The sequence below is a fragment of the Tinamus guttatus genome, unplaced genomic scaffold (genome assembly GCF_059628265.1).
Source record: "Tinamus guttatus ecotype Peru unplaced genomic scaffold, ASM5962826v1 Tinamus_guttatus_pri_ptg000591l, whole genome shotgun sequence".
Classification (NCBI taxonomy): domain Eukaryota; kingdom Metazoa; phylum Chordata; class Aves; order Tinamiformes; family Tinamidae; genus Tinamus; species Tinamus guttatus.
In genome coordinates this window covers 807733-834799 of record NW_028289125.1, presented here as the reverse complement: position 1 = coordinate 834799, position 27067 = coordinate 807733, and the positions used below count along the sequence as shown (strand labels likewise).

The following is a 27067-nucleotide window of genomic DNA, read 5'->3' as shown; positions in this document are numbered from 1 at the left end:
ACCAAGTGAGCAAAATACATCTAGCTCCTCAGCTGCAGCAATAAGCTCAGTTATGTTTAATAGCTTATACAGAGCAATAGCAGGATTGCTCCTGAATAGATTTCCAGAAACTCTACAACTGTTCCTCTGAAGATCTCCCCAGGAAAAGCTTTTATAGCTTTATAAGGAAGTATGTGTGTATATGCATATACATGTCTATATAAAAACACAAACATATATTCTGACAACACTAACAATCCTATTTCTAGAGAAAAATACATTTTCAAAACCAAAAAAAAATTAACATATTCCTCAAAACTAAAAAGAAAAAAAATAACTGGAACCAACTCCATTGAATTTTAATAGAAGGTGACATTAGACAGTCTTTCTGTTGGATATTGCCTCTGAGTAAACACGAGGCAACGAATGCAAGAAAAGAAACTCAAAATTGACTTTGACATGCCTACCCACGGGAGACTGAGAATTTACATTTCATCTTTGAGCTTGCTGAGATGTCACTATAGGAAAAAACAGCGCCAACATATCAACGTCTCTACAGTCACAAGTAACGAAGCTCCAACAAGGAAACCTCAATTGCTCTGGAAACATTTTTCAGCTTCCTTATTTCTTAACCACGCTACATTACAATTAAACGTGAAATGGAAAAAAAAAAATTCCAAGCATGTGGTTTTACTAACTCATGTACAAGTTGAAGCACAGAAAACTTTTTTTTTCCTCTAAATATCTAAATTTATCAGAAATGTTGAAGAAGTTAGAACCGCAGCTGCTGCTAACCATGACAGTGCTTGCAGACGAGTAACAAATTGCTCCAGATGAAGAGAGACAAATCCAAAACAACACAAGTTTCCACTAAGGCTTAACTGCTTGCAAGACAAATACTTTGCAACTGACACTTCAGCTGATGATTAACAACCTGTTTTCAGTTTGTGGCTCTGTGATATAAAGCCAATAAACAAGGCTAAAACACAAAAGCGTACGTATTGTGCATAGCTATAATGTCCATGCAATACTTACGTACAAAGAATGAGTGATAAGCACATTTTCTTAAGCTTATAATAATTCAACAATATCTTATGCATAATGATTATTATAATATCGAAGTATATTATGCAAATCTGAGTCTCCCTATGTTAGTTATATGTTGCTGCACACTATCCACAGCTCAGGAAAAACTTATTTATCTGAGAACGATAATTGTCCCTCCTGTCTTCCTGTTTGTAACACCAAGTTAATGCCCAATTGAAATATGGCTTAGTCTTTTTTCCTCAAGTTTAAAAGATCTTAAGTAATTCACTAAAGAACTATTTTTCCAAGTGTAAAAAATGATTACAATTTACACTGTCATTATTTCTAAATTACAAAAAAACCTGCAAACAAGTACGTAAAACTTAGTATTTTTGCAGATTTTACTGCAGCTGCCATAACACTGCCAGCTTCTAACAACTACCAGTACATTAAAATGCAAATAGAGGAAAAAGAATATAAAAGAATATATATATACATACACAGTTGCATTTTAAGCTATGTTTTACAGACATAAAGAGTTTTACTCCTGAAGATCTGTCTGAATGAAAGTAACAAATAAAAAAAAAAGTGCAGATTTGAAAACTGTACTGTAATGTGAAAGGTGCAGAGCCTGAAAAGTCTACCTTGCCATTTATACCAGGCCAAAACATAAGGGCTTATGCAACCTATAAAGCAAAATTCACAGCAGTAGATGCTGTCACGTAACTTTTTCATTCAGTTGGAATGTAGACAAAAGTGAGCACAGAAGCCTTGTTTTTGGACGCTTTTTTTTGCCCCCCCCCCCTTTTTTTTTTTTTTTTAATATCAGACCATTAATTAGTATTCTGATGAATGAATAATCTCTTCCTTTACAAGAGTAATTGAGTTCTTCCTGCATATAATCCTAGTGTACTATACGTTCTTATCAGGCAAATGGTACCACCACTCCTCCAGTATTCCAATAATTTTGTTCCCTGCAAAGGCTTTTTCTACTCACTCGGACATCTCCAACACTAAATACACTTTGAATACTTGGTAAGTTTTAAGATATCTTCCCAAATTCCATGTACTTGCAGCTCTCTGCATGAAATTTGCATGCTAAATTATATAGGAGGAGATGAACAGAGAACAAAATGCTCTGCTGGGATGCTGAAAGCACATTTGCTATGTCGAGATCAGTGGATATTGTGCTACATGATGTAAACTGTTTGTATGAGTGAGATAAGTCTAAAACATTCTTCAGTAAAAACTGTTTGAATTCACATTATGACATTGTAGAAAAGACAAATGTACTTTCTTAACAGCACTTTGAGATTTTCCACTTCTATCACAAAACAAAGAGGGGGAAAAAAAGAAAAAAAAAGTTAAATGGCCTAGCATATTACTGTAGTAGACTTCTTTTCTGTATTTTTGCACCTCTGAAAGCAATACAACAATCTCAGAGCAGGAGCTGTTCAACCACTTTATTTACTGAAAATTTTACTACAACTAAAAACAACATTAAGCAATGAAGTATGCTGTGCCAAAATATGCTGGGTGCTTTGCATCTGTACAGAAAACAAACAGGAAAAAGTTAGCCAAGCCCACGGAGTATATTAAACAGATATCAAGCAGACTAAGTGTAAGATGTAACCTACTGAACAGTGCTTCAAAGAACGTTTTGACAGAAATTCCATTTTTCAGGTTTGTTTATTTTGCTGCTGTTTATGAGAAGAGTGAAAGGGGCCATCACTAATGGTTTTCCTGATGTTCTAAGGAGAAATCTTTAAAAGAGAGGAGCTATTGCAAAGGGATGAAAGGAGATGAAGCTTCGAGTAAGACTGCAAACCCTCACAACATCTGCGTAGATCAGTGAAGGAAACGTCTAAGTGAAGCCTAAAATGAGACACAGATGGGAACTAAATCTTGTAATTCCAAAAATTACAGTGAAATCAGACAACAACTAGAGAAAACAGTATATTTGTGTAGATTTGTTTTAATTATATAAATTTTCATTCTCCCTTCTTATTATTTCTTATTTTATTTGCACTGGTAATCTCTGCTCACCTGCTTTACTTTCAAGTACAGGACTGCTCTGACACATACAGTAGAACATGCACGTAATGTGCTGGGGGGTAACCAGGTGGTGGTGGCACTGAATCTGACATTATTGCTCATGAAGTATTGCATTCAGTATAAACACAAGGGGGAAATAACTGAGAGATATTTGAAGTAAAACAGAAAACAAGAAAATGCATATTAAAAAATGGCAGTTCATACCACAATGGGAGCTAGCAAAAGTTAAGAAATATATGCAGATACCAATTACTGTGCAGTAAAGCCAAAAACATTCTTCCTCTCTGAACTTCTAATGGCCAAAAGCACAGCTGAAGCTACGCGAGCTGCTTTTTGCTGCTCCATGTTTGCATAGATCCATGTTCCCATGCCATGTGGCATGGGAACTTTCTTTGTCACCTGCATAAAGCCACCCCAATGCATGTCTTCAAGACCACCAGCAAAATTGCTTTTGCAGCCCTGCAATGCCAGGTGCAAAGTCCCTGGGCTCTTTCCCACGTTTCTTGCTGCCTTTGGTAGACAGAGCTTATTCTTAGCAAGGCACACAGCACCAGTAAAATCAGGTGAGCTGCACACACAGGTGTCCTGTGACCCACATCCTGGGCAAGGAGGACTGACAAGGCATTCTTCCTCCTGACCCCATACTTGGGAAATTACTGCTTTTCCAGAGGTCTCATTAAGAGTCACATTAAGAGGCCCCTATAAGGCAAAAGAGATGTAAAACTTGCCCTACAGGTGCACAGCTGTAAAAGCCACATCCAGTGAAGCCTAGGGGAGAAAATACACTTCAACACTCATCAAAACAATTTAAGGAACAGTTAGTGGTTAACCAACTTTGAAAGCAATTTGTTTCCTTCAATAAGATAAATCTGTAGATAAACTAAACAGCTATTTTGTACCTCATTCATTCTACAATGAGCAGAGGAATGAGAAGGTCTGTTTGATCTTTTGTATTTCCAGCTTCTGGGTGTATACAAGTTAGCAACAGTTGGCAGGCTAGCAATACAAATCTTCACAACTAAGAGACTATCTGCCTAATTAGATAAAAACTAAAATCATTTATTTGCTACAGGAATGAGCCTTATTTCATGATTTCACAAAAGAAAAAAATGCCACAGGCAAAGCATTTTAGGAGTACAGCATACAAACAACATATGAAAAGAAAATGACAGTAAGAAACCTCTGAGAATTCCACAGTCCCTCCCAAGGAAACAGAGAAGAAGTTGTCAAGTCTTTTGAGAAGACCTCAATCACAAGACATATTTAAGATAGGCAACAATTTCAAGTGAGGGAAAAGGTATCAACTAAGGTAAAACAAAGCTACATCTACTAAAGAAAGAGATAATTACCTTTTTATGAAGAGCATGGAATTCACTATATCTCTTCTCAACAAAATGCTTTCTTCCACTCATTAGCACCTCTATTTTAAAGACCTATAAAATTGCAAATAATAAAAAAGAAATTAACCTTATTTGTTCAAACAATTCTGTGACATGGTTGAGACTGAACTGCATCTTATCCCTATAATTATAGTGGTCAGTCCCCAAAAAACATGATGACTCAAGAGGCAATCAAGGGGTACTACAGCTATGATCAAGGGATACTACAGCTAAATCCCACTAGCAAGTTTGTTCAGCAAACATACAAAAAAGCAGTCACAGTTAGACTGTTTATTGTATACTAAGATGTGAAAATTAAAATATCCTCTTTCAAAAATTGGAAAAAAAAATGGTAAGGAAAAAGAAAAGAGGAAAAAGAAACAAGCATTCCTTTTGCCTCCTGAAACAGCGCATGCCAACAAATACACACACAATCAGCAAGTCCCTGATAAACAAAGCAGTATATTCTGTACATGCGGGAAAAAAAAAAGGGGGAAAGAAATGCAAAATTTGCATGGTAACTTAACTTCTACTCAATGTGCATACTCATCTGTAGTCAAATCAAGCTTGTGCTACTTTCTCGGACAAAAAAAACCACCACAGCAAAGGCTTGTTTTCTTTGTATGATACATGTGACAGCTTGAGCTGCTGCTGGAGAGGGTTGAAAGGGCAGGAGAAGCAGCTCGCCAGATTCACTAATTAGTAGTCACTAACATGACATTTGCTTGATTCCTAGGTCACAGGGTCAGTTCTGAGGGCAAGCAATGAGAAATATTTTGAAGTACTCAAGAAAACATAGTCTATTAAGTGAAGACAAGAGCAGCAGAGGAACCATATAAAAAAAGCAGCCTGGTCTGTCCAGAAGTTCCTTTGTTTCCTGGTTCACTTGGGAGACACTGCAAATAATTATTTGTAGGACAATGAGGAACCACGCTCAGGACAGATGACTACATCAATACGCAAGTCTAAGGGCATATCAAAAGTCTTTTAAAATAAGTTTGCAAACAGCATTTATGCTTGAATGCAGAAAAAAAGGGTTTCTGTCACAATACACCCAGCTAGCATCGATCAGAGCAAACATACAGAAAGCATTTGAATAAATGCTTTTGAATGTCAGCTAGAGCCTGCTTTTAAACACAGGTCAAAAATGCTACGGTTCTTCCTGGCTAGCCAAAGCATATTAGAAACAGACAGCCTTTTATTTAATCCAGACTGAAACGCATCTACTTTTGTTCCAGCATGGCATGGATGGGACCACAGTCATCTCGCACCAATGTTTACCTTACCAAAATTAGTTTGGATCTTTGTAATCCATCAAAATAATTTGTGCTACACTCTGCTGCTTTGTAAAGGACTATTTCTGTGTCCTAATCACTGGCAGCAGATGACCTTATTTGGGTGTATTGATTCTCTTCCCCCCTTATCTATTTAGACTATTTTGGGAGAACAGCTATTGGCTATTAAACAATTTCTCTCCAGAAATGAATTACACTTGCAAAAGTGCCAGGACACCCCTAGGAATATTGTGTAGTTTCAGAGCTGTAAATAGGACCCCAAGCAAAGGGGAAGGGAAGTGGTGGTGGGGAAATCAATGTAGACTTACTTTCGGAGTTGAGACTTAACATTCTAATTATATGAGGGGAAAACACTATACGCATCTTATACTCTACATACTGCATGAAAAGATCACTTTGTCAAAACATTTCATGAGGAACAAAATGCTCTCAATTGCATAGGAAACATGTAGCACTGATGGAGCATTAAAGACAAAATCGTGAGAAGGCTGGAGAGCAGAGCGTGAGGCTGGTGAAGTTTGCCATGATCTAGAGTCATCCCAGAAAAGGTGCAGTGATGCTTTTGAATCAAGCTGACGTTCAAGCTCCATCAGCCACCAGCGGCTCGCCGCCCCGCTGGCCGAGGGGGCGCTTGCCTCGGCGCCGCTGCCCGCCGCGCGCTCCCGCTGGGAACGGGCTCTGCCCAGCAGCGCGGCGCAGCCGGCGGCCCTTTCCCACAGACCCTGCTTGCCAGTCACGTGTTTCAGCGCTCGTTTACCAGCTACGCGATGCCGCTTATGCTGCGCCCTCCCACCTGCTCGTGTTATGCCTTCAGCTGGTTGCACGCAGGCTTTGACACTGCCTCTACAGCCCAGGGTGCAGCACTTCCACCTCAGCTGCAAACTAGTGTTTGCAAAGCCACACCGGGCATCTACCACACGTCAAGAAAAGTTGAGAATGGCTTTTTCCAAGTCTCTAATCTACACACTGTGGTACCTGAAATTTAAAGTGAGTGTCATAAATGGACACTCGCTGAACAACTTAACTGGACAATCCCTCAAGACTTTCAGGTGAGTGTTTGTTTTAATTGAATTACAAATTAAAGCAGAAACAGAGCTAAGTGAAACAGCCCATACTGTGCTTATGAGCTTCATATTGATAGATGACATTCATTCAGCCGTGCCAAGTTCACCTTCTCCCTGTTTGCCAGCTTATAATCCACAAGGCAACCTGACAGCACAAAGTGAGTTTATGCATCAGCATTTCACCACAAGAACAGTGCTGTGTGGTTGGGAAAGACAGAAAGATACCTTGGCATACCGGAGAAATGGGATCTCCTCGTCACTTCAAAATAGCTACACACAAATCTCACACATATCACACAAATTTAACTGAGCAACTCCAGGCCCTGACAGAAAAACAATGCAAGGAAACTGGTAAAAGTGCCAAAATAAAGCAGGAAGAGCTATGGGGGAAAAAAATGTTATACTGCAAGGAAATTACTTTTCTTGTAAAAATGTTCATGTTTTGCAAACAGATAACTCTGAAAAGATGTATGACTCTCTATAAGCAACGGTTAGTTAAATGAAAAATGCAACAATCAATCAGAGAATAGAACAAGTAAACTGCTTTTCCCAGAGTCACTGAAATACCAGAAATCATGATTTACTGAAAGATTTGCACTTCATCTTGACCAGGACAGAAAGCATCACAGATATGAACACACCAGTGGGAAAGCTCTCTTTACAAATACTCTAAAATTGTGACTCACCTTTCTTTGGTACTAAAATAACACTTATCAAGGGTGTTTGCACAGTGTCAGAAGATCACTGCCTATTTAAAGCATTCTTCCAATGGAGTTTTACATACATAAATGATGCATGGGACAAACATCTTTGCATCAGAAATCAGTTGAAATAATGTTGATCTTTTTCCTACCAAAACTGTGGAACTCAGACTCCAAACTCTAATCATCAAAAACATAAGGAAAACTCTTTAAGAGGAATTCATAAGGTGTTTTTAATGAAACATTTCAAAGCTGTCCTTTTTTATTATTATTAAATATGCGTGTGTGAGCCCTTTTTCTTCCCCCATCTTTTATTCCAAAGAAGTTGAACATATGCTGATACCACAAAAAAACAAATCATATCTTACTGGCAGGGAATACACCTAATTTTGAAAATTTCCTGTATTTATTGATTCTTGATTGTTATCAAACCTCTAAGTGAATTGCCCTTTTTCACTTTATGAAGGGGAAAAAAAGTGTGGGTTTTTTTTTTTTTTTTGGCTGCAGCAACTGCAGCACTTGCATAGTAAAACATAACTAAAATGTTTTAAATACAAAGTAGTAATTAGTAGGTATCAGGGTGAATTTCCAAGACAGAAAGGCTAGGTGGAAGAAAATGGAAACAAATAAGACAAATAACAACCATTTCTCCTTCTCTATATGCTCGCATACATAGAAAGAACTGCGTTGAATCACTTTCACGCTACCTTGCTCCACATCATACAACATCATAAAAATATCACATGCTTAGACTTAATGAAAATGGATGTCTTATATCTGATCATTTAACAGATACATATTCTGTTCTAAATTTTGACAGTTAAAAAAAAAAAAAAAGGCAGAGTGATAGACATGGCCAGGAGTATGGAAGGAGACTAAATAGAAAGGGGCCCTGCTTTTTAGCTCGATTTTCTGTTACACAAGAAAAACACAGATGATTCTTTTATATTCACTCATGGAAATTCCATTAACTGCACAGCTTATAATTATGGCAAATTAATACTACCAGATTGTGTATATTTATATAGAGAAAATGAATTACAAAGTACATAAATTTTGGAAAATTTACAGTGGAAAGAGAGGCTTGTAGCAGTCTTGCTTAGAATGAAGAGATACAAAAACCAGAAGCAGAAAAAGAGCAGCTTACAAAAACCAGATACATTTGACTAACATTCACCAGGAAAGAAAAATCCACAACACTCTATTATTGTGCTTTTCTCTCTTAAGACTAAGCTTACCAATACTATTTAATATATTACTTACAGAAATAAATACATCTCTTTAGGTGCCTCAGTGTACTTGACAGACTTTTGACTGAGGAATAGCTAATGCATGCAAGTGTCAAGAAACTCAACCTTAAACCTTTGTCATAGCCATATCAAAGGAATTCCAGAACAAATGAAATGACAGCTCCGGTCCATGAAACACTAATAGGATTTCCACATGTTTAGTGTTTCATTATTGTTCAGACAATGGCACATTTTCTGTCTCAGTTGTGCTATGACTAGAACAAGACGACAGCATATGGTAAAGATCAAAAGGTTGCTTTAAACCTGTTTTCATCCTCCTGATCCAGGGGAAAATGAGAGTCCTCAGTCAGGAGGAGTACCTGAATGCCTGTTCTAGCACATAGCTGCAAGTAGGTTCAGCAACAACGCAGTATCTCAGGGGCTTAATCACGTCATGCAGTGCTACATGCTTCAGAAGGCCATCCAGAGTTGCAGCTAGGATGAGGGTGGCATTCAGAGCCAGCTCCAGCTTCACAGCAGCTTTGATAAAACCTAATTGTGTGATCCCCAAAAGGAAAATAAACTAACTTATTTTGACTTCATCCTTGTGAGGGAGAAGGGCGGCAAAATTCCCTAGAGTGATAACCACAGCAGTGCCAGGGAAGAGCCAGCCTGGGGTGGGACATGGAGGCTGAAGCTGTAGGGATTTTCTCTCCTCCCCAGCCACATCCCCCTAACTCTAATTCTCCCCCATCTGGCACCCACTGCCCAATTTGAGGTAATGCTCACTGTCTAAATGATACTGCTTGGTCCAGAGTCCATGCAGGAAAAAGGTCATCACAGGAAAATGCACCATTAATTCCAGGCAAGTACTCCTGACAGTTCCAGACTATATGAAGCAGTTGACTGATACTACTTGGCCTGGAGATACAGTCTTACTGATTTTTATAGTGTAGTAAATAAATTTGCTACTATTACCCTTAAGTTTACTGAGAAGACAACTATGTCGTTGTACTGAATTGCTCTGTTAAATTCCATGTTGTTACAATCTACCATGGACTATCATTACTGAAAAACATTCTGCACTTCAGAACATTCATAAGCACAAGTTATACTTGCAAATGCTGTTCTGCATTCAAATTTCTCTTTACCAACTTTATTTATCTTTCTGACAGAGATTTACTGAAAAACGCCTCTCCTCACTAACACTCACCTTTGACAACTGTATCCTACCTAATGGTAACACCTTTACAGCAAGCACCTTTTAACGTGTAGCTTATCTTCTGACCAGGTACTACAAAACAATTGCCGATATTCCCCACCATGCCATGCTCTCTTTTGCAGTATCAGTCTTCTCCATCCACAAATTCAAGTGGTACTGAGAGGAACTCTATACAGAAAGTATGGATAAGACTCTAGAGTATTCTTCCCAGAGATGCCCTTTGAGACAGATATGTCACATTCCCTTGGGATCAGAGAAACAAATCACAAATGCATTATTTGCATTGGAACCTGGTGAGACAATTTCTACAAAATAGGAAGTTCTGGGGAGGTTTTCTATGGCACTGTCATCTTTGCTGAATGAGAGTGGCTGATATATAAGCGTAAGTGCTCTTCTGAGCTTTTTCAGCTCACTAAACCAATCTCTTCCAAACACATGGTTCATAAATTCCCATAGGAACTTCTCTGCCATTTCCTGAAAAATAACCAACTTGGCTTTTAAGCTAAGAAAGCCTCTCCCTTGCCAGTGCAATACTGACTATGGAAATCTAATTTGTACCCAAACCAAGAAGCTACAAGATTTGACTCACTTTTTAAATTTTTTTTTCACTAGTCCTACAGAAAACAACTGTTACATATATGTCAGCCTTTTAAAAACTAGTTTTTACTGTGGTCAGCTACTTAACTAACATCCTCACACCAAACTTAAGGAAAAAAATGTTAATCTTTTATGGAAAAAAGTTCCCAACAAGTTTTAATGCCTACATTTATACAGGAAAAAAGATTAAATTGCTCTATTTATTACACACTAAATCATCTTAACATCTCTTATTGCAAGTATTCCAGTGAGAGAACATCCTCGAACCTTTCTTTCTAATGAAAGATATTCATTTTCTAATTAAAAAAAAAAACCACTTGAATCAAAATCAAAAAACCAAAAGCTGGTGACAAAAGTACTTATATAAAACTGATCAAATCAAAGTTTGATGAAATGTAAAGACTCCTCTCTCTTTTGTCATAAAATCCTTCTATGTTTAATCTGGATGGTCTATAAAAAAATCCTGACCTTGCAAAGCAAGACGTAACTTCTGACTAAAAGTGCCCCAGCAGGGCACAGCTGGCTGAGAGAAATCCTGTTCTGCTGGAAACTAGACACATGAGTTTAGAGTCTGTGTTTCTTTGCTTCCAGCTGTTACTGCTTGTTGAAAAAGAGTCAGGTGCCGTAAAAGCCTTCAAAGCTTAGATACAGAAGATTTACAAACAATAAAATTACATGCATGCACAACAAGGCTGAGTGTCCCTTGCAAACAGGGTGTAGGCAGGAGGAAGATACTACATCCTATTCCTTAAGGCTTCAAGGCAAGACGCTAATGACAGAAACAGGATCAAAATAAAAACCCAAGTTCTTATACTTTGCAGTTTATGTGCTGCATAACTAACAGGCTGCTTCTGGTGTAACTGGAATGATGGCACAATACACGCAGATATTCCCAAGCTGGAAGTAACCTAGTTGGAGTACAGTTTGCAGCACGAGCTGCACAACCTGTAGAGTTTGGAGAGACTTAGGCTGGAGTATGGATCTGGACTTGTGAACAATGCAAGAATACAGGCAAAAAAGAAAAATATTCTCATTTGCTCTCCTTGGACTTATACAGTCTAAAATCATGGGAAGTAAGTAGTCGGGAAGCAGGTGAGTGAAAGGCCCTTCCATCAGAATTGCACTGGCAGCAAGGTTAAGGTGGTGCAGAATTTGACTCAACCATCAACACCTGAGAAAAGGGAGCATCCAACCTGCTCAGAGAGGCCACATGCAAACTAATTTGCCAACGCGTTGCATAGGCTCAAAAGCAGCAGAAATACTGATACAAATCAATATTTAACATAAGGTATAGAATTCAAGTATCCTATTAGCAATTTTGTGATACAAGATTGAATAACCTATCAGAGAACACTGGTCATACAATTAAATATTTATCATTTCAGAGACAATTAAAATTGATTCAGTGAGAATTTATGCTAATTTTTAACTGGCCTCTCAATCACTTGAAGTTACTATGGCAAATATTGAGTAATTACATACCCGTACATACATTCAGCCAGATTAAGTATTATATATCTAACACAATTCTGAGAGTTTAAGTTATAAATTGACTCTGATGCTGGAAACAAACCAACAAAAGTGTGCATACTGCAAACAAAGTGACAAGCAACATATGACCAAAAACAGTGCTAAACATTTCATTAACTGTTGCTTTAATGAAGATAATACAACTTCAAATGCTAACTGGGAACATCAGACTCAAAAAGTATCGCTCCCAGTTCTAAAATCTACACCTGTGTACCTCTTCCTCCAAGGAGAAATAAGACTGAAGACCAAGCCATGTACAGACTACAGAGAAAACACACACACACACACACACACATGGCTTGGATATTTCAATAATAAAAGCTCTAAGACTCCTAAACACTGCATTCTGAGAAAGCAACATCCATGTCTCTGATTTTATAAGCCAAAATTTCAGAGTTTAAGTTCATCTATCATGCCCTAGTTTTAGGGTGCAAAAGAAATCCAATTTTACTCCTGTGGAAAACTTTGAATGTCTATCAGATATCAAGTCATCTCTTTCTATACAAACATTTAAAATCCTAAACTCTGATACACAAATTCAAAAATACTGTAAAGAAAAAAGCACAGGTAATATTAAGTATCATTTCTTCATGAATTTTCATGCTTCAAATTTTCTTTTTGTCTCATTGCTCACTTCATGAAAATTTTACTCTCCAACGCTAAGCTTACCCAAACCTTTGCATTTTCCTGGTTCTCATTATCAGAATATAAAAAGCTTTTGTTGTTTCTATCTACATAAAACATTGCCATACACAACTCCTTCAAATACTCTTTTCTTACAAAAACTGTATTCTTGTGCCCTTTCAGTGTCCTCTGCAGAAGGAATGTAAACTTGGCTTAGTTTAGCTTTACTGCAGTGAAAGTTGATTCTTCTACATGTTTGCAGAAAGTGCCACTTTCCTGCTCAGAGAGCAGAGAAAATACAACTTACCTTAGTTTATACATTGCCACTTTATCACCAGCTCTCTCAGGAAACAACTACTCAAAATTCCAAGCAGTCCCTCTCCCTCCTTACCTCTTTTTTTCACCCACATGTTTCTCATGGGTAAGTAAAACAACTCTTACCTACTGTCAGCTGATTCCTGCCTTTGGGTTTTGCAGCAGCTCACATGTGCACTTAATATTTTTAATTAGTATTTTAATAACATTTCAAGAAAGATCCTATGATCAAGGCAAATGGTAACCGCACAGGGACTATGCAAATTTTAGACCTAAAATCCAAGTAGTTCCAAGAATGCCGAATAATTTAATTCAACCTTTCCCTAGGAAAAATTCAACATCTGAACTTAGGCATGATGCAGAGGCCCAATGTTAAAGCCCAGCTCCTTACAGAATTAAGGGACTCAGAGCACAGCTATACAATGTGTGTACCCCTACACAGGCTGCACATTCTCCTAAATGTACTATTTTATAGGTGCCTACTATAGGTGTACTAATTTACAGATGTGAAAAACTGTAACATTGGTACTCTTCCTGATTTTGTCATTTCCACCATACTCTAACATGGAAGCCCCTTTAATAAGAAGGACCTAAAAATCTGAAGAAGAAAAAAGAAATCTATAAAAGTGCGCACACACAAAGATACCCTGAAAACACCTCCACCAGAGGCACTGCCAGTGCTGGTACCTAGCTGATTCAATGTCAGATATGGATTTGCTGTGCTGTTCTATGTGCAGATTTGGTATTTCTCCACTCCTCCCAGAGTATATTAAAGAGGTAGAGTAGGACATAGCAGAGCTTTTCCACAAAATGTTGTATTGATTTTTCTACCTGGGGAAGGAGACTGTCAGTGAAAATCATCTCTTTGCTCTTCTGCCACATGGGAGAAAAGTCCTGCCCACCCCGCAAAAAAACCACCACCCACTGCACAGCTTTGCTTTAGCGAGTGCTTTGGGATACATTGACATGATATAAATGAAAGAAGAAATCAACAAGTAGTACCATACTCAAGACATTCTTGAAGTATTTACAAGGAAAAATACCATATTTCTCAAAACTCCTTAACCACTGCAGTTGCTGGAAAACACTAAATGAACCCAACAGAGGATTTTAACTGGAACAAATACTTCACATCATCCTTTAAACTCACAGAAGACAGTGTGACCCAGTTCATTAAAATGTATAGGTAAAAAACTGCTACAGAGTTAAAAGGATGCTATTTTATTTTTTTCTATATTACATATCGGCTTTCTGAGATGTATACCTTTAAAAAATATTGACCATTAATACTACATAAAATTCTTGCACCTTATAAAAGTGAACATAACGTTTCTGACAGTCAAGACTGATAGTATTTTAATGGTCTTAAGGGAAGGTATGATGCATTATTGCATTTTAAAATGACAAGACAATAGTTACAAAATCATTTCAGAAAATCCTAGGACTTGAAAGGCTTTGGGCAGTTGTTGTTTCATATAACTATTATCCAACATGTTCAGTGTCAAAAAATCTTTCCCTGAAATGTGTCACTATGACACTCTGCAAAATAAAGTTCTACCTTGTAAAGTTCTACCTATCAGGAGTAGAGAGATCTGACACTAACCTAATTTCTAGACCACATATTTCTACTCAGAATTATACTGAAAAAAAAATCATAATGCCTCTAGTGAGGTGGATGATCTCAGCTGAAAATAGGCAGAACTAATTTTATTAGTTCTAGGGGCAACAATTTTTTCAAACATAATAAAATTTAATTCTTTGCGCTGACTCTCCCCATATACACATTTTCTATAATTCTCTCATTCTGCCCAGTTACTTGCAAGAACTGATGGAAAACTATTGCATGCAAATATCACTCATTTTTTCTAGAAAAATACAACTATCACAAGATCTAATGCAAGCTGCAGCTTATCTAATAGCCTCATCAGAAAGATAAACACTGGAGCAGAGGTCCAAAGAGGTTGTAATGAAAGTAAAACAACAGCAAGACAAGACCGTGAGCAACCTGCTCGTGGCACTGCGTTGCGTAGCAGCCTCGACCAGAAAACCTTCAGGGGCCCGTGCCAACTTAAATTACTGCCTGTGTGAAATGCATTGCCATATCAGGAGGCAAAATGAAGAGAAAAAAATACATATTCCATTTCCATGTCTTTTAAGACAGTTAGAGGATCTAGTTATAAATGCACAAGATTTTTTTTCTTTGTCCACAATAATATTTTGTTTATTTTATCTGTGAATATCATATTGCAATATTTTGAAGGAGGAGGGTGAGACAGAGAGGTGGTATCTTCTCTTTAACTTCACATTATTCCTCCTAGGAATCCTTTACCTTTCCTACTAGGCATGGAAGAAAACACTTGGTAAACTGTTCACAATCTACAAAATCTTTCCAAAATTATAAGCAGTAGTGCTTTGCTCAAAAGTAATTCAAGACATGAGTTGACCATCAACCAGAATTCTAAGCATGTCTCACTTTTGTAGCTCTTCTCAATCTCTCTAGCTCCAACATTCTTTTCTTACGCATGCCTTACTTTCACTCCAAGAGAGGCTAATATTAGCATGCAGTTTCAATAGCTTGTATATACAAGAGTGAAACTTTCCAGATTGATGGAGATATAATAATAGTGTTTTCTTCATTGTTATCATCCAAGTTTAACACACTGTCTTAACAAAGGTTCAGATGTTAACTAGCCACAATTGGTTTTCCTAGTCCAATATAAAAGTTGCTGGTTAATGAAGATGCTTATCACACTATAAACACATAGACTACATACCGACTGATGCAGGTAAGTAACACAACAAATGTTATTAAAAATGTGTTGCGTGTATACACTAACATAAGCGAAATATTGGTGTTCCGTGCTTATCTGAAATTGATCCAAGGCATCATAAAACCATTGTGTTCTACTGCTGGCACATAGATGCAAACTCAAAAAACTCAGGTAAGAAGTGTTGGGCCAAATTCTGAAAATACTCCCAGAAAGCAGCATAAGAAAGCACTCCTAAAGCCACTGATTACTACATGCCTCGTGCCTATGAGGTAAACAGGACTATTCTGCACGGTAACATTCAAAATCTGCAAAAGAGTAGGGTATTAAAAGAATCTTTCCTCAGGGACAGGGTCTATGAAAAGTGTAACTGAAACAAGGCCCAGCGCAAAAACATTAGAGCAGATGCAAAAATACCTGCATGATCTTTATCAATACGGTTCAGGCCTTACATGAAAAGAGGAAGTATATGGTGATGGAACAGGAAATAAATCTGTTTTTAAAATACAAATCTTACAAGCATGAGCTTTTAAATCCAACACATATTACATAGATCTGGAGTTATCTATGTAAGATCTATTCACATTTTTAAAGATCTCCTTTTTTTTCCCTCCAAACTACCAGGACTGGCACAAGTATCCATTTATTGATGAACATGTCACCTTAAAATAAAAATACAAAGAAAGAAAGAAAGCACATTGCCTGCTTGCAGTAAGAGGTATTTAAAATAGTTAAAATATCAGGAACAGAAGTCTGGAAATAGTTTTGATATTTTTGCTATTCTTAAAAAGGGTATTGAAATGCCCTGAATTTTTTGGTGAAAAGCCTCACTAATGACTGAACAACGATCAAATCCCTTCTTTCTTCTACCCACTTCATGTGAAGCAGCTCGTAGTGCTGTGGTAACAGCCTTGACAAACATTCTTCTGCAGATTATAGCTCAGTCTGAAATAAGAAATGCAAACATGTTTCCTCTTTGCTCTCCCTCCCGTCTCACAGTACTTTAATTGGTGCAAAGTTCTACTTCCTAGACTTTTTGTTAATGCTAATAAAGAGGCCCCTGGCGAAAAAAAACCTCAAATGACTTGCTCCCAAATCACATTTGTACCATCTCCTCTCAAGACACCTATTTACATGAAATCTCTTATAGTTTCTTCTGCCTGTATAAAATGCAGATGCCACTGCACATCAGGCCAGGGTTTGCCTCTTTGCACAGACAGTCCAAAACAGTTTTCCTGATCTGTTTCAACTTGAAATGTTGTCAATATATGGATTGTCTTGCTTTCTAATTCAGTGAAAAATCTAGTTTTCCATTAGTCTCTGCCTTTCTAATTTTCGATACAGCTTTACTAAATGTAATTATTAAAGGCAGATTCAAGAAAGCAATTACTGAGCTACTGGTTTGTATCTCTGAAGTCTTAATAAGGAACAAGAAGTTGAAGTGACAGAAACACTGCAAAACCTGTTAAAAAATACCTCCGTTTTTATTTTAATATACAAGCAACACAGAGACTACGCAACAGACAAGTATGAAAAATTGTTTTGATTGGTATGTTTGGATTGACCATATAACTCCTTGTCATCCCAAATAAGTTTTAATCTTCACGTCATGTGTGGTCTATTTAGTTTGCATTGTTATTTCAGGAATGCAGAAACAGATTTTAAAATTATTTTAAAAACATAACGCATCAAGAGTGAGAGTGTGAGGAAGCATTTTATGTTCTTCGTCTGGGAATTTTCAAGGTTTTCTGGAGGTCAGTATGTTCAGAAGGGTTATAATGGACTATGAGATATCTAGTTTCAGTTGCCAGTGTTAATAATAAAATATTAGGGAGGAAAAAAGTAATCTTTGTGAGAAAATTTAACATGAAAATACATAGTAGACTAGTGTGAACCTAGTCTGAAAGCACAGAAAAGCACAGAAAGTTGCAGCAAAGCCTTTTTGCTCACTTCTAGAGAACCACAATAATCATCCTCACTTGATACTTGTGTGGAAACACACAGGACAGACCATCTGCAATATTATCCTACCACATAAAGATCTTGCCCACCCTTCACTCCCTCCCCACCTCAGCCCCCAAACTCCATTAGGCTAATCACCTTCTTTTCTTTCCCTCAAAAAAGTGTATAAAATCCTGGTCGAAATAAGGTAAATGGCAAAAGTTCCACGTAACATAGAGAGAACTTGATACCACTCTGAAGCTTTTCTAACACACAACATCACTGTTCACATCATTTTGGTCATTTTAATTATCAGAAAGACAATGGGCTTATCACTGCCCTTCACTTTCAAAGGAACAATACTGCCTCTAAATCAGTTGATGAGCAGGCTAAAATTCAGCTCAAAATCATTTTCTAATTTAAAATAACAATTGGCCTGTGCAGAGGCTTTCCAGCAACATCCTTTCCTTCAAAAGGGTCCATATACATCATTTGGAGCCAATTACTTTAAGGAGCAGGCTGCAGGTGACCTGCAGAGCTGCCTGGACGTTCAGGGCACTCTGACATCGGCCTTTCAGCTGAGACATCAGCGGACGCCCCGCGGTGGCAGCTCATCAAGGACCCGTGCAGGTCACATCTCAGCGAGACGAGCAGCAGCCACATGGTGGTTGTGCAATGCCTGCAACAGCAAAACACCATGTTGGACTCGGAGGGTTTCCAAAATCCTTCTCTTATTATACAAGAATCTGATTCGCATGAAGAACATTAAAGTGTAAGTGTTTTTATAAAGAATGTGAAACCTCAACCAGATATGCTCAGTAACTAGCTTTGTCACTCATGAACGTGCAGTCACACGAGGATCCATCCTCATTTTACAAGCATTTTGCCAGCAGCTTCAGGAGCAGAGGTGGAGGGCAGTCGAGGGACCCAAGGCAGCAGAGCACAGTGCTGCTACGAGGAGGTTAGAGTACAGGTGTCTGCTGTACCTGTTACTTTAGATTGCCACAACTAAGGACTTTTTAAAAATAGATGCCATTTTACTAATGCATTTTGTTTCTCTTCCAATTCACAACTTGCACATTTTCCTTCTTACGTGCTGGCAAATACAGCTAAGATGAGCTGTCTATGCTGCCCGGGAAGGATTAATCAACTCTAAAACAAAAAGCCAAGTACTATCCTCCAATTAGGATAGCTTAAACGTTTATCCAGCTCCTTCCTCCAAACACCACAGAAAAAACTTATCAGGAAAAGAAAAAAAAAAAAAAGCTCTGGAGGTTTGGGACCTGTAGCATTAATTAGCCTGCGTTAAAATCGGAGCAGGAGTCTCTTCCACAGGGCAATACCCAGCAACCATAAAACGAACTACTGAACAGTGCCAAGGACTGCCTTCTTGTGTAATGCCAACAGCAGATGATACATCGTTGGAATTATCAAGCATAACCAACCAATCCAAATGAGAATAAAAGTGCACATTTCAGCTAGCATTCACCCTTGTGGAAAAATAACCATCATCTTCTAATTCTCCCTTATATTGTTGGTTTTTAAAAATTGTTCTAAGACACTTCACAGTCAAATACCACACAGTTTTTTGATCCTTGTAAGTGTGGAAAAAGTGATTTTAATAAAGAGTATGTTATCACAACCAGAAACCAATTCCATTGTGTACTGCCCAGAAGAATATTTCCAACATTCACCTAATTTTCCTTTATTTCAATTGTTCCCACTAGCCTTCAATTAGAACCCACAAATTAATCCCAAAAGAAAAGATTAAAATAAGATCTAACCTGTGAGTTATTTAGAACACGGTGACTAGTGTCCTCCTCTAATATAAAAAGTCTTTTTGAATGATGAATGACTGTGGTACAAGCTGCAATCATTTTGCTGTAGGTTTGCAGAAAATGAAAAGTCTTGTCTGCAGCAATATCAAATCATTTATACACAGCAGACATCAGCTGTCATTTCTGCCTATTCCATCAGTTTCTCTCCCCACCCCTCGCACTTCTTTCTTCAGTCTAGGTGAGCTGTCAAGTTTCTAGTTTCTGACGCGTATTTACATCATTCAATGATATCTGACAGTAGTGAAAGGCCACAGAAAACTGCTTATTGATCACAACAAAACTAGTTGACGGAACAGATGAGGTTGTATCACAGAAATGCAGCCACACTCAGGTGATGACATTTTGCTCCCCGGAATACGAGCGCTTAATGGAATACAACTTCATTATATCATGCCACTAGTGCTTAAAAGAATCGCACGGTTCTCATGAGTGTTTTGTCTATGCAGTGATGAGGACAATCTATTTGTACTGGTACCAATGTATTACTAACCCCATCTGCTTGTGAACACTTGCAAACTACCAGCCAATGTGTCCTGATGAATACACTAAGAGACACTGAAGACTCAATCTTGCCAAAATCTAATTGAGCTGACCTTTTAAAAAAAGATGGAATTACCATTTAGGGAGCCACATCTACTCAAGATTTAGTCCTGCAGAATTCTGGACTGCTTAGTAAAGACATTTTAAATGACCATTTTTATGCTTGGGACTGGTACAGTTTCCCAACGGAAGTGATAGCCAATCATTAGCATTTCAGAGGTTATTATATCAACTTGCATGAGAGTCTTTCAAACTGTATTGATTTAAATGCTAAACATTGCTTGGGTACAGGCTGCCCACACAAATTCTCCTACAGCTGAAATGCTAGTTTTCTTCTTTTCATTACTTTTTTTTGTTGTTATCTTATTATCTTAGCATACAAAAAGTCATGTTAATATATACTTACTCTCCCAGAGTAACCTGTAAGTACATAAGTACAATATACAACCACTCTGCTAACACTCCCCACACAATCTAATACTGCCACTAGCCTAAGTGAAAGACTCAAAGCAGTTTGCAGTTTACTTTGTGCTCAATGACTCAAAAAAAAAAATCAGGACATTAAAACAAGTACCTGCAAAACCTGAGACCACAAAACTTGTAGAGGAAGTTAGAGATCAGCATGGACCTCAGAAGAACTCTCCTTTCATTCCACATCTCAGCAGACAGCAGTGAGCAGGGCTTTGTTTCAAAGAAAAAAAAAATCCAGAAGGCAAAAAGATGCTGAGAGTCCAAGAGTCTCTCTTCACAATGCATAAGTGCTGCCCAGCTTTCCTAAGGTAAGGCTAGCACTCAAGGTAACTGTTTATAATCAAAAGGGATTTCAGATTCAAAACAAAATTACTGGCCACCTCAGATATTTGGAAAATTATTTCCATTTCAAAAATGGAAAGCAATAAAAGACTCAGCTTGCAGGGGAGGTGTGTTCTATTACTTGACTTCAACAAACAGCATGAGACCAAAGTTCAGACTGCATCCAAGTCCTATATAACTAGAGAAATACAAGCTTCCAAAATGCCAGGGAGAGGCAAGTGAATAATATCTTAAAACAGAAGAATAAAACTGTATGCTATTTGTTGGTAGAAACAATACTGACTATCCTATACACGAAAGCATAAGCTAAAAGATGACAGTAATGCTACTGTCTGTTCAGCTGCGGCATTGCAGAAGCTTTTTTCGTATTAAAAGAGTAACCAAAAGAAGAGATTTCTTCACTCCCCTGCACTCTTGTAATGTGTCTAATGAAAGCAATTTAGAAGAATTTTATTATAAGACTGTGAGGCAAATCTTTGGGTTAAATCAGATTTTTCCAGGAGACACTTGGCAAAGTTTGGATCAAACTTCAGGTGGATAGCAAAGGACTTTCCTCAGTCTAATATAGCTTCCCTGATTATTTTCCAAAGGAAGGAAAGGGAAGAAAAAAAAGAAGGCGCTACACAACAGATACAAGACTGAACTTAATGTATTAACCCATGCAAAATATCTTTTCTATTTGATTTTTTTTCTCAGAGACAGATGAACCAATGCTACCAAAATTTAAGAACTCCAGTGTGTACCAATCACCTTTGACTGAAAACTTCAGCCCAGAAATTGATTATTGTAACGGTCACAGAAAAATGAAACTTGAAAACTGAAACTTGAAAAATGAAATGGGGACTTAATCAAGTTACCAGTTGGCTTTTAAATACCTCTCCAACAGTTTTCCATACTAAGCTCTGTCTACACTCAGCAGTAAATTTATCATCTCAGATACAATGCTTAACAGTCAGCATTTGCTTGCACATTCACAAAAAACATACATAATTAACATGGACAGATCTAGGGGGAAAAAGTAAGATAAAAAATAGTCACACATTCAATGTATGTAATCTCAAATGTCTGTAAACTCTCTGTAATCTTGTAGTTACTGGGAGGGGAAGAGGAAGCATTCCAGACAATGGACAGCAAGAATAAGATGCTCTTTTATTTTTATTTAAGAAACTTATTTTAGCAGTTACTTTTTTAAAAACAATGAAAACAAAGTTTTTCTGCATTTCTCTCATAAAGTCTTTTTACCACATAAGCTTTTATTCATAACAGCTCAAAATTACCACGAATATCTTTAGACAAGAAGCTGCAGACAAGTTACATTTTGTCCTTTCCAAGTCTGTTCTTGCACTTGGGCTTCTATTGAAAACAGGAAATTCTCTTCATCTCAGTTGTCTGATACACATAAATATCTGGGCTCAAAGCCTTGACACTGATACTGATGACTGTGGTAATTCATAACTGATTAGTGGGAAAAAAAAAAAAAAAAAAACACTTCAAACCAAAGTGAACCTACTTTTAAATTAGTCCTGGATCTAGAACTGTTTGCTCCATCTGAAGTACAAAGGAGCTACCCAAAGAAAGCACAGAAGTATCTCTCTCTCTTCATTCAATAAAGTTAATCTGAGTCATCCTAAAAATTAAATGTTACTCAGTACTAATTGTTCTCCAATTTTGCTGGACATGCCTTGGAGTCATTTCTCACAGGAAAAGAAGATACATATTCCCACTGAAACATATAAAGGATAGGAAACACAAAAAGGGAAGTGGGCTGCAAACAGAGATTGTACGAAAGGCTGTTGTAGGGACATATAAAGAATATGAAAGTCAAATACCATAAACATACTTTGCTACTTCAATTTCATGATGATTGCCAGATCTCATAACAGTATTACTTAAGTTCTTTTGTATTCAACTTCTATGTTCCTGAAACAATCATCCATCTTTTTAATCGACTATAGCGAGCTATAATCAAAACGACTTGCTTGCATTTAGAGACATTATTTTAATACTCCTTTATTTCATTAAAGGAAAACATACATCACAGGCATTGTTTCTATTTTAGAAGAGACAAAAGACTTTTGTTTTCCCTGTGAATGATTCACAGAAAGCCGACATCACTGCATCTGACTTCAAAAGAACAGAGACTGACTCTTTATGACGGGGATATATGAACTGCGTAAATGCCCATGCCATTGCTCAAAGCATGCCTGTAGCAGTATCATCATTTCTTTCCAGACAGGCACACTAGCAGAAGCAATGACTTTTCTGTTTTCCTAGCTAAGCTCCATGGAGTTTAAGTCAAAGTCAAAAGAAAAACTAATGTTTTAATTCATTATGCATCAGAGACCTCTTACTTTGTCAGTGGAAAAGCATAAATTTTAGCGCCATGGGCTGTTGTCTTATAAAGGGATTACAAAAATACAAGTACTTAACACCTTTTTAAAAAGGAATGCTAAAAGATTAAGGAAAACAAATACATGTAGTTACAAATACTGACAATGTGATTTACCTACTTACAGAAAGCATGAGATGGTACAACCTGGACTGGATCTTTCCCTTTGAAAACATGTCCTGCAGGATGACTCCTTTGAGCGTGGGCCCAAAGACATCTAACTCAGAAGGATCCTGTGCCTGGTTCCCAGGTAGAGGATGTGGGACAAACTCAGCAGTGCTCTCCCATGCTGCATTTTGCTACCTCCTCCACCTTCAATCTTTTTACTGTGCTCCTTGCCAAAATTACTGATTTGTTTTCTATACACAGTTCAGTGTACAAATAACAACCCCTTAAACCAATAAGAAGTTTAGTACTGTAAGACAACAGCCTTTTCCTCCCCCCTTCAGTGGCCATCTCTCAACCATGATACGCTACGATATGCTAAGTTTTAAATGACCAAAACAACTCATACTTGAGGTAGAAGGAAGGAAGTAAAGCTGCAATTTACTTGAACTGTAATGAATTCACTGGAGATTGGGCAAACAAGCATTAGAAGTAGGAAAAACAAATATTCTCATGCTGTTTTAGAAATACCTAAACTGAAACTGAGGGTTTTTTTGTTGTTGTTGTTAATAAATTCAAGTAACATCACTGAAAAGATGCTTATAACATTTTGTTATTGGATTGCTAAAGTTGTTATTCTATTCCAGTCAAATATTTGTAAAAATACTCTCCTACTCTTTGTCAGTTTCAGCTGCTTTGATATGGCTCTCCATGCTTTTTTAAAAAGAATTGCCAGATTCCAATGACTTGCTTGAATCAGAAACTGCACTCTTAGCTCCTGGATCTCAGCTAGGACACCAGGCTAGGATGGTTTTCCTGGAAAAAAGAGGGAACCTGTCCACAGATCATTTAAGATGAAGGTGTTTATTAGCTTCAATATATTCCTAAATAAGGAATGTAAGATGTAATCCCAAGATGTATATGGGAACTCCAGAAAGCACAAAAGCAGCACAGACCAACACACACACACACAGAAAAGCTACTGTACTAGATGGGGAAGCAGAGATCATCTGAAGGGTAAGAAAATATATAGCCTAGCTAATTGCATCCAATTAGTGCAGTGTACAAAATTGAAAACGTTATGAAATCTAGATGCCCAAAAGATTACCAATAGCAACTCTCAGTCTTTGTATCTCCTTCAAAACTGAGTAAATGCCCCATTTATGAAACAAGATACATACACTTGTACATCTTCACCTTTAAAAACAAAATATTTCAAATGCTTACCCGCAAGATAGGGGGAAGGGAAAGACTTCTCAATATTACCATAACAGAAAATCTTTGAAAACAGATTGGTTATATATTGGTTTGAATTTACCACATTGATTATCAGCTAGTTGCACTTTTAACTACCTGCTTTAAAGGGATAGAACACATCAATTTCACTTAAAAGATATACATTTTAAAAGTAAAAATATGCTTGCTATGTTTTCACTTGTAAAAACTGTTTTGTTTCTTGAGTGAAATGGAATATGACATCATTGAAGCATTTAGGTGGTCTGTTATCTGTCTCACCAACCTTCCCATCTTCTTTTCAGCCATGAGACACTTTACTACGGTTAGGCTTGGAATTTTGCAGCTCCAGCAAGAGCCACTAACCGATCACTCAGTTTTTCAGCAGAATTTGAGGGTTGACTCATTCCCCATTGAAAGAGAATGTACTTTTCTCTAAGATTTCCTATTTAAGTGTGCTAAAATATTTAATGAAAAATAAAATGTCTTAGTTCCTAAATTCAATGCCCACAGTGACCCCTACTGGTCTGCCAAGCATCCAAGGAAAGCTGAATCACTTCACGCAATGAACTTGAGTTAATTCGCATCCTGTCACCTGAACCAGGGAATTTTTCAGATACAAACTTTGCCTACTTTATGCAAGTTACAGAATGACTGACACTAATAGCTCATCAAAGGTAGTAGTATCTCAGTGATTCCTATGGACTTGCAACGTAGCAATATCTTTGGCCGAGGGCCACAATACTATGAAAATTTAAAAATTCTCCAAGAGTTTTTCTTAAACAACATCAAGAGAAGCGAACTTTGTCTATTATAGTTTTCAAATTCCTGTTTAACAAGGATAGCAAATACTACAATAAGCAAATACTACAAAAAGAATATGATCATCTGAAGTACTGAATGCTCCCCTATTTTATATGCACATGTGCTTTCATATAAAAATCAGTATCCAAGTATCCAATATCCAGAATCAATAAAAATTAGAAAACAGTGAGCCTTACATGCTAAGTGTATTCTAAGGACATTTCTTCAACCATCAAGCTTTTTAATAGCACACACAAAATTATAGGGTAAAACTGTGCAGGAGACAGAGCAAATGAAAAGGACATTTGCCTTGGACTTCATCTTGACCAGGATTAATTCCAAGAAACTAGTAAAAGAAAGCAGCACTGTTTTCAATTTCAAAGCAAGTCTTTGCTTAGAAAGTTTAAGGAACAGGACAGAAATTCAGCCTCTTCTTTCTGCCGTAAAATTTCTGAAAATTCAAAGTAAAGAATATTCTCTAATCACAGCCAGCTTACATCTAAACCAAGTCAGACCAGTGTTACACTGTGCTTGCTCATACCGGGAGCTTGTAAATAGCCTCATTAACTCCAGGTATTCAAGAGCAGCTAAACAAAGGCAAAGCCTGAACTTCAAAGTCGTTACAAGCAGTTTTGCCTATAGGCTGCCTCAGAACTTCTGACCATGAGTCAAAGCTGTTGCAGTACCATAGAAAGCTATTTTTAAAATGCATTCAACCAGTTCTAACTTAGCACATCAAATCCCTAGAGCCTTCAACAGGAGCTCAACATTTTATAGAGTTTTTATTTTTGGGAGCTGTAGTTAAATATTTACGATGGTACACAAAGGAGAATAAGAGAAAAAACAATGACATGCTATAAAACATTTAAGAAGTCTGTAACTCAACATTTCTTTTCAAAATTATACAGTGAACTTTGCTATGGTTTTCACTGAAATACATGGAGTACTGCAACATCACTGTAGAAGTGTGATTTTAGTCTTTATCAAAAAAAATGTAGCAAACTACTGGAGTTAAAAGTCAATCATTATAAAATCAAGGAATTAAAGAAATAAAGCAGTCCACGCACAAGTTAATCCCTTAACATTTAGTACCTTAGGGATAATGAAATGCTTGTTTTTCAGAAGTACCCTAAGTTCTTGTGGTCTGACTCACATCTGACCCTGGACATTTTAAGTGCCATCTAAATCCTCAGCTGACTGAGGAATAACTTCTTTATTTTGCACCCTCATCAGATTATCCCCAGACTGTACTAAAATGTTCATTTTTGTGCAAGTTGGTAACATTACTGTCCTTCTCCTTGATGTAGAAATAAAGCACTGAAGAAGTTTTATCCAAAACATTTGCTCACTCCAGACATCCAGCTTTCGATACTCACTACAAAGCTTGGCAGAAAGCTTTCCTATGTTATGACTTAGCAAACTTGAGATATTCAACTCAAAATGCCTAGGAGCCCATTTCTGCACCAGAAATGCTGCCCTGGGTCAAGAGAGGTCTCTGGGGACACGGACATCATGTTTTCTGCTCTCAAACAAACCTACAGGATAGGTTACTATGTTCTCAGGACACCTACTCCCTTCTGTGGCCTTAGTGCATCGAAAACTACTCTGTAATGTCCAAAA

The 27067-nt window shown here is 37.4% G+C and overlaps 1 protein-coding gene across 2 annotated transcripts in view; it reads right to left on the bottom strand.

The window, feature by feature from the left end:
• The window catches only part of SNX24 (sorting nexin 24), a 79022-nt gene that overhangs the window by 37065 nt on the left and 14890 nt on the right, over positions 1-27067 (bottom strand). Inside the window, exon 2 of one of the 2 annotated variants that reach the window (XM_088534712.1) lies at positions 4410-4493. The exons of the other annotated variant lie outside the window; for it this stretch is intronic. Within the exon in view, the coding sequence (XP_088390838.1) occupies positions 4410-4493 (84 nt within the window). The remainder of the gene's footprint in view (positions 1-4409; positions 4494-27067) is intronic. 2 annotated transcript variants of the gene reach the window in all.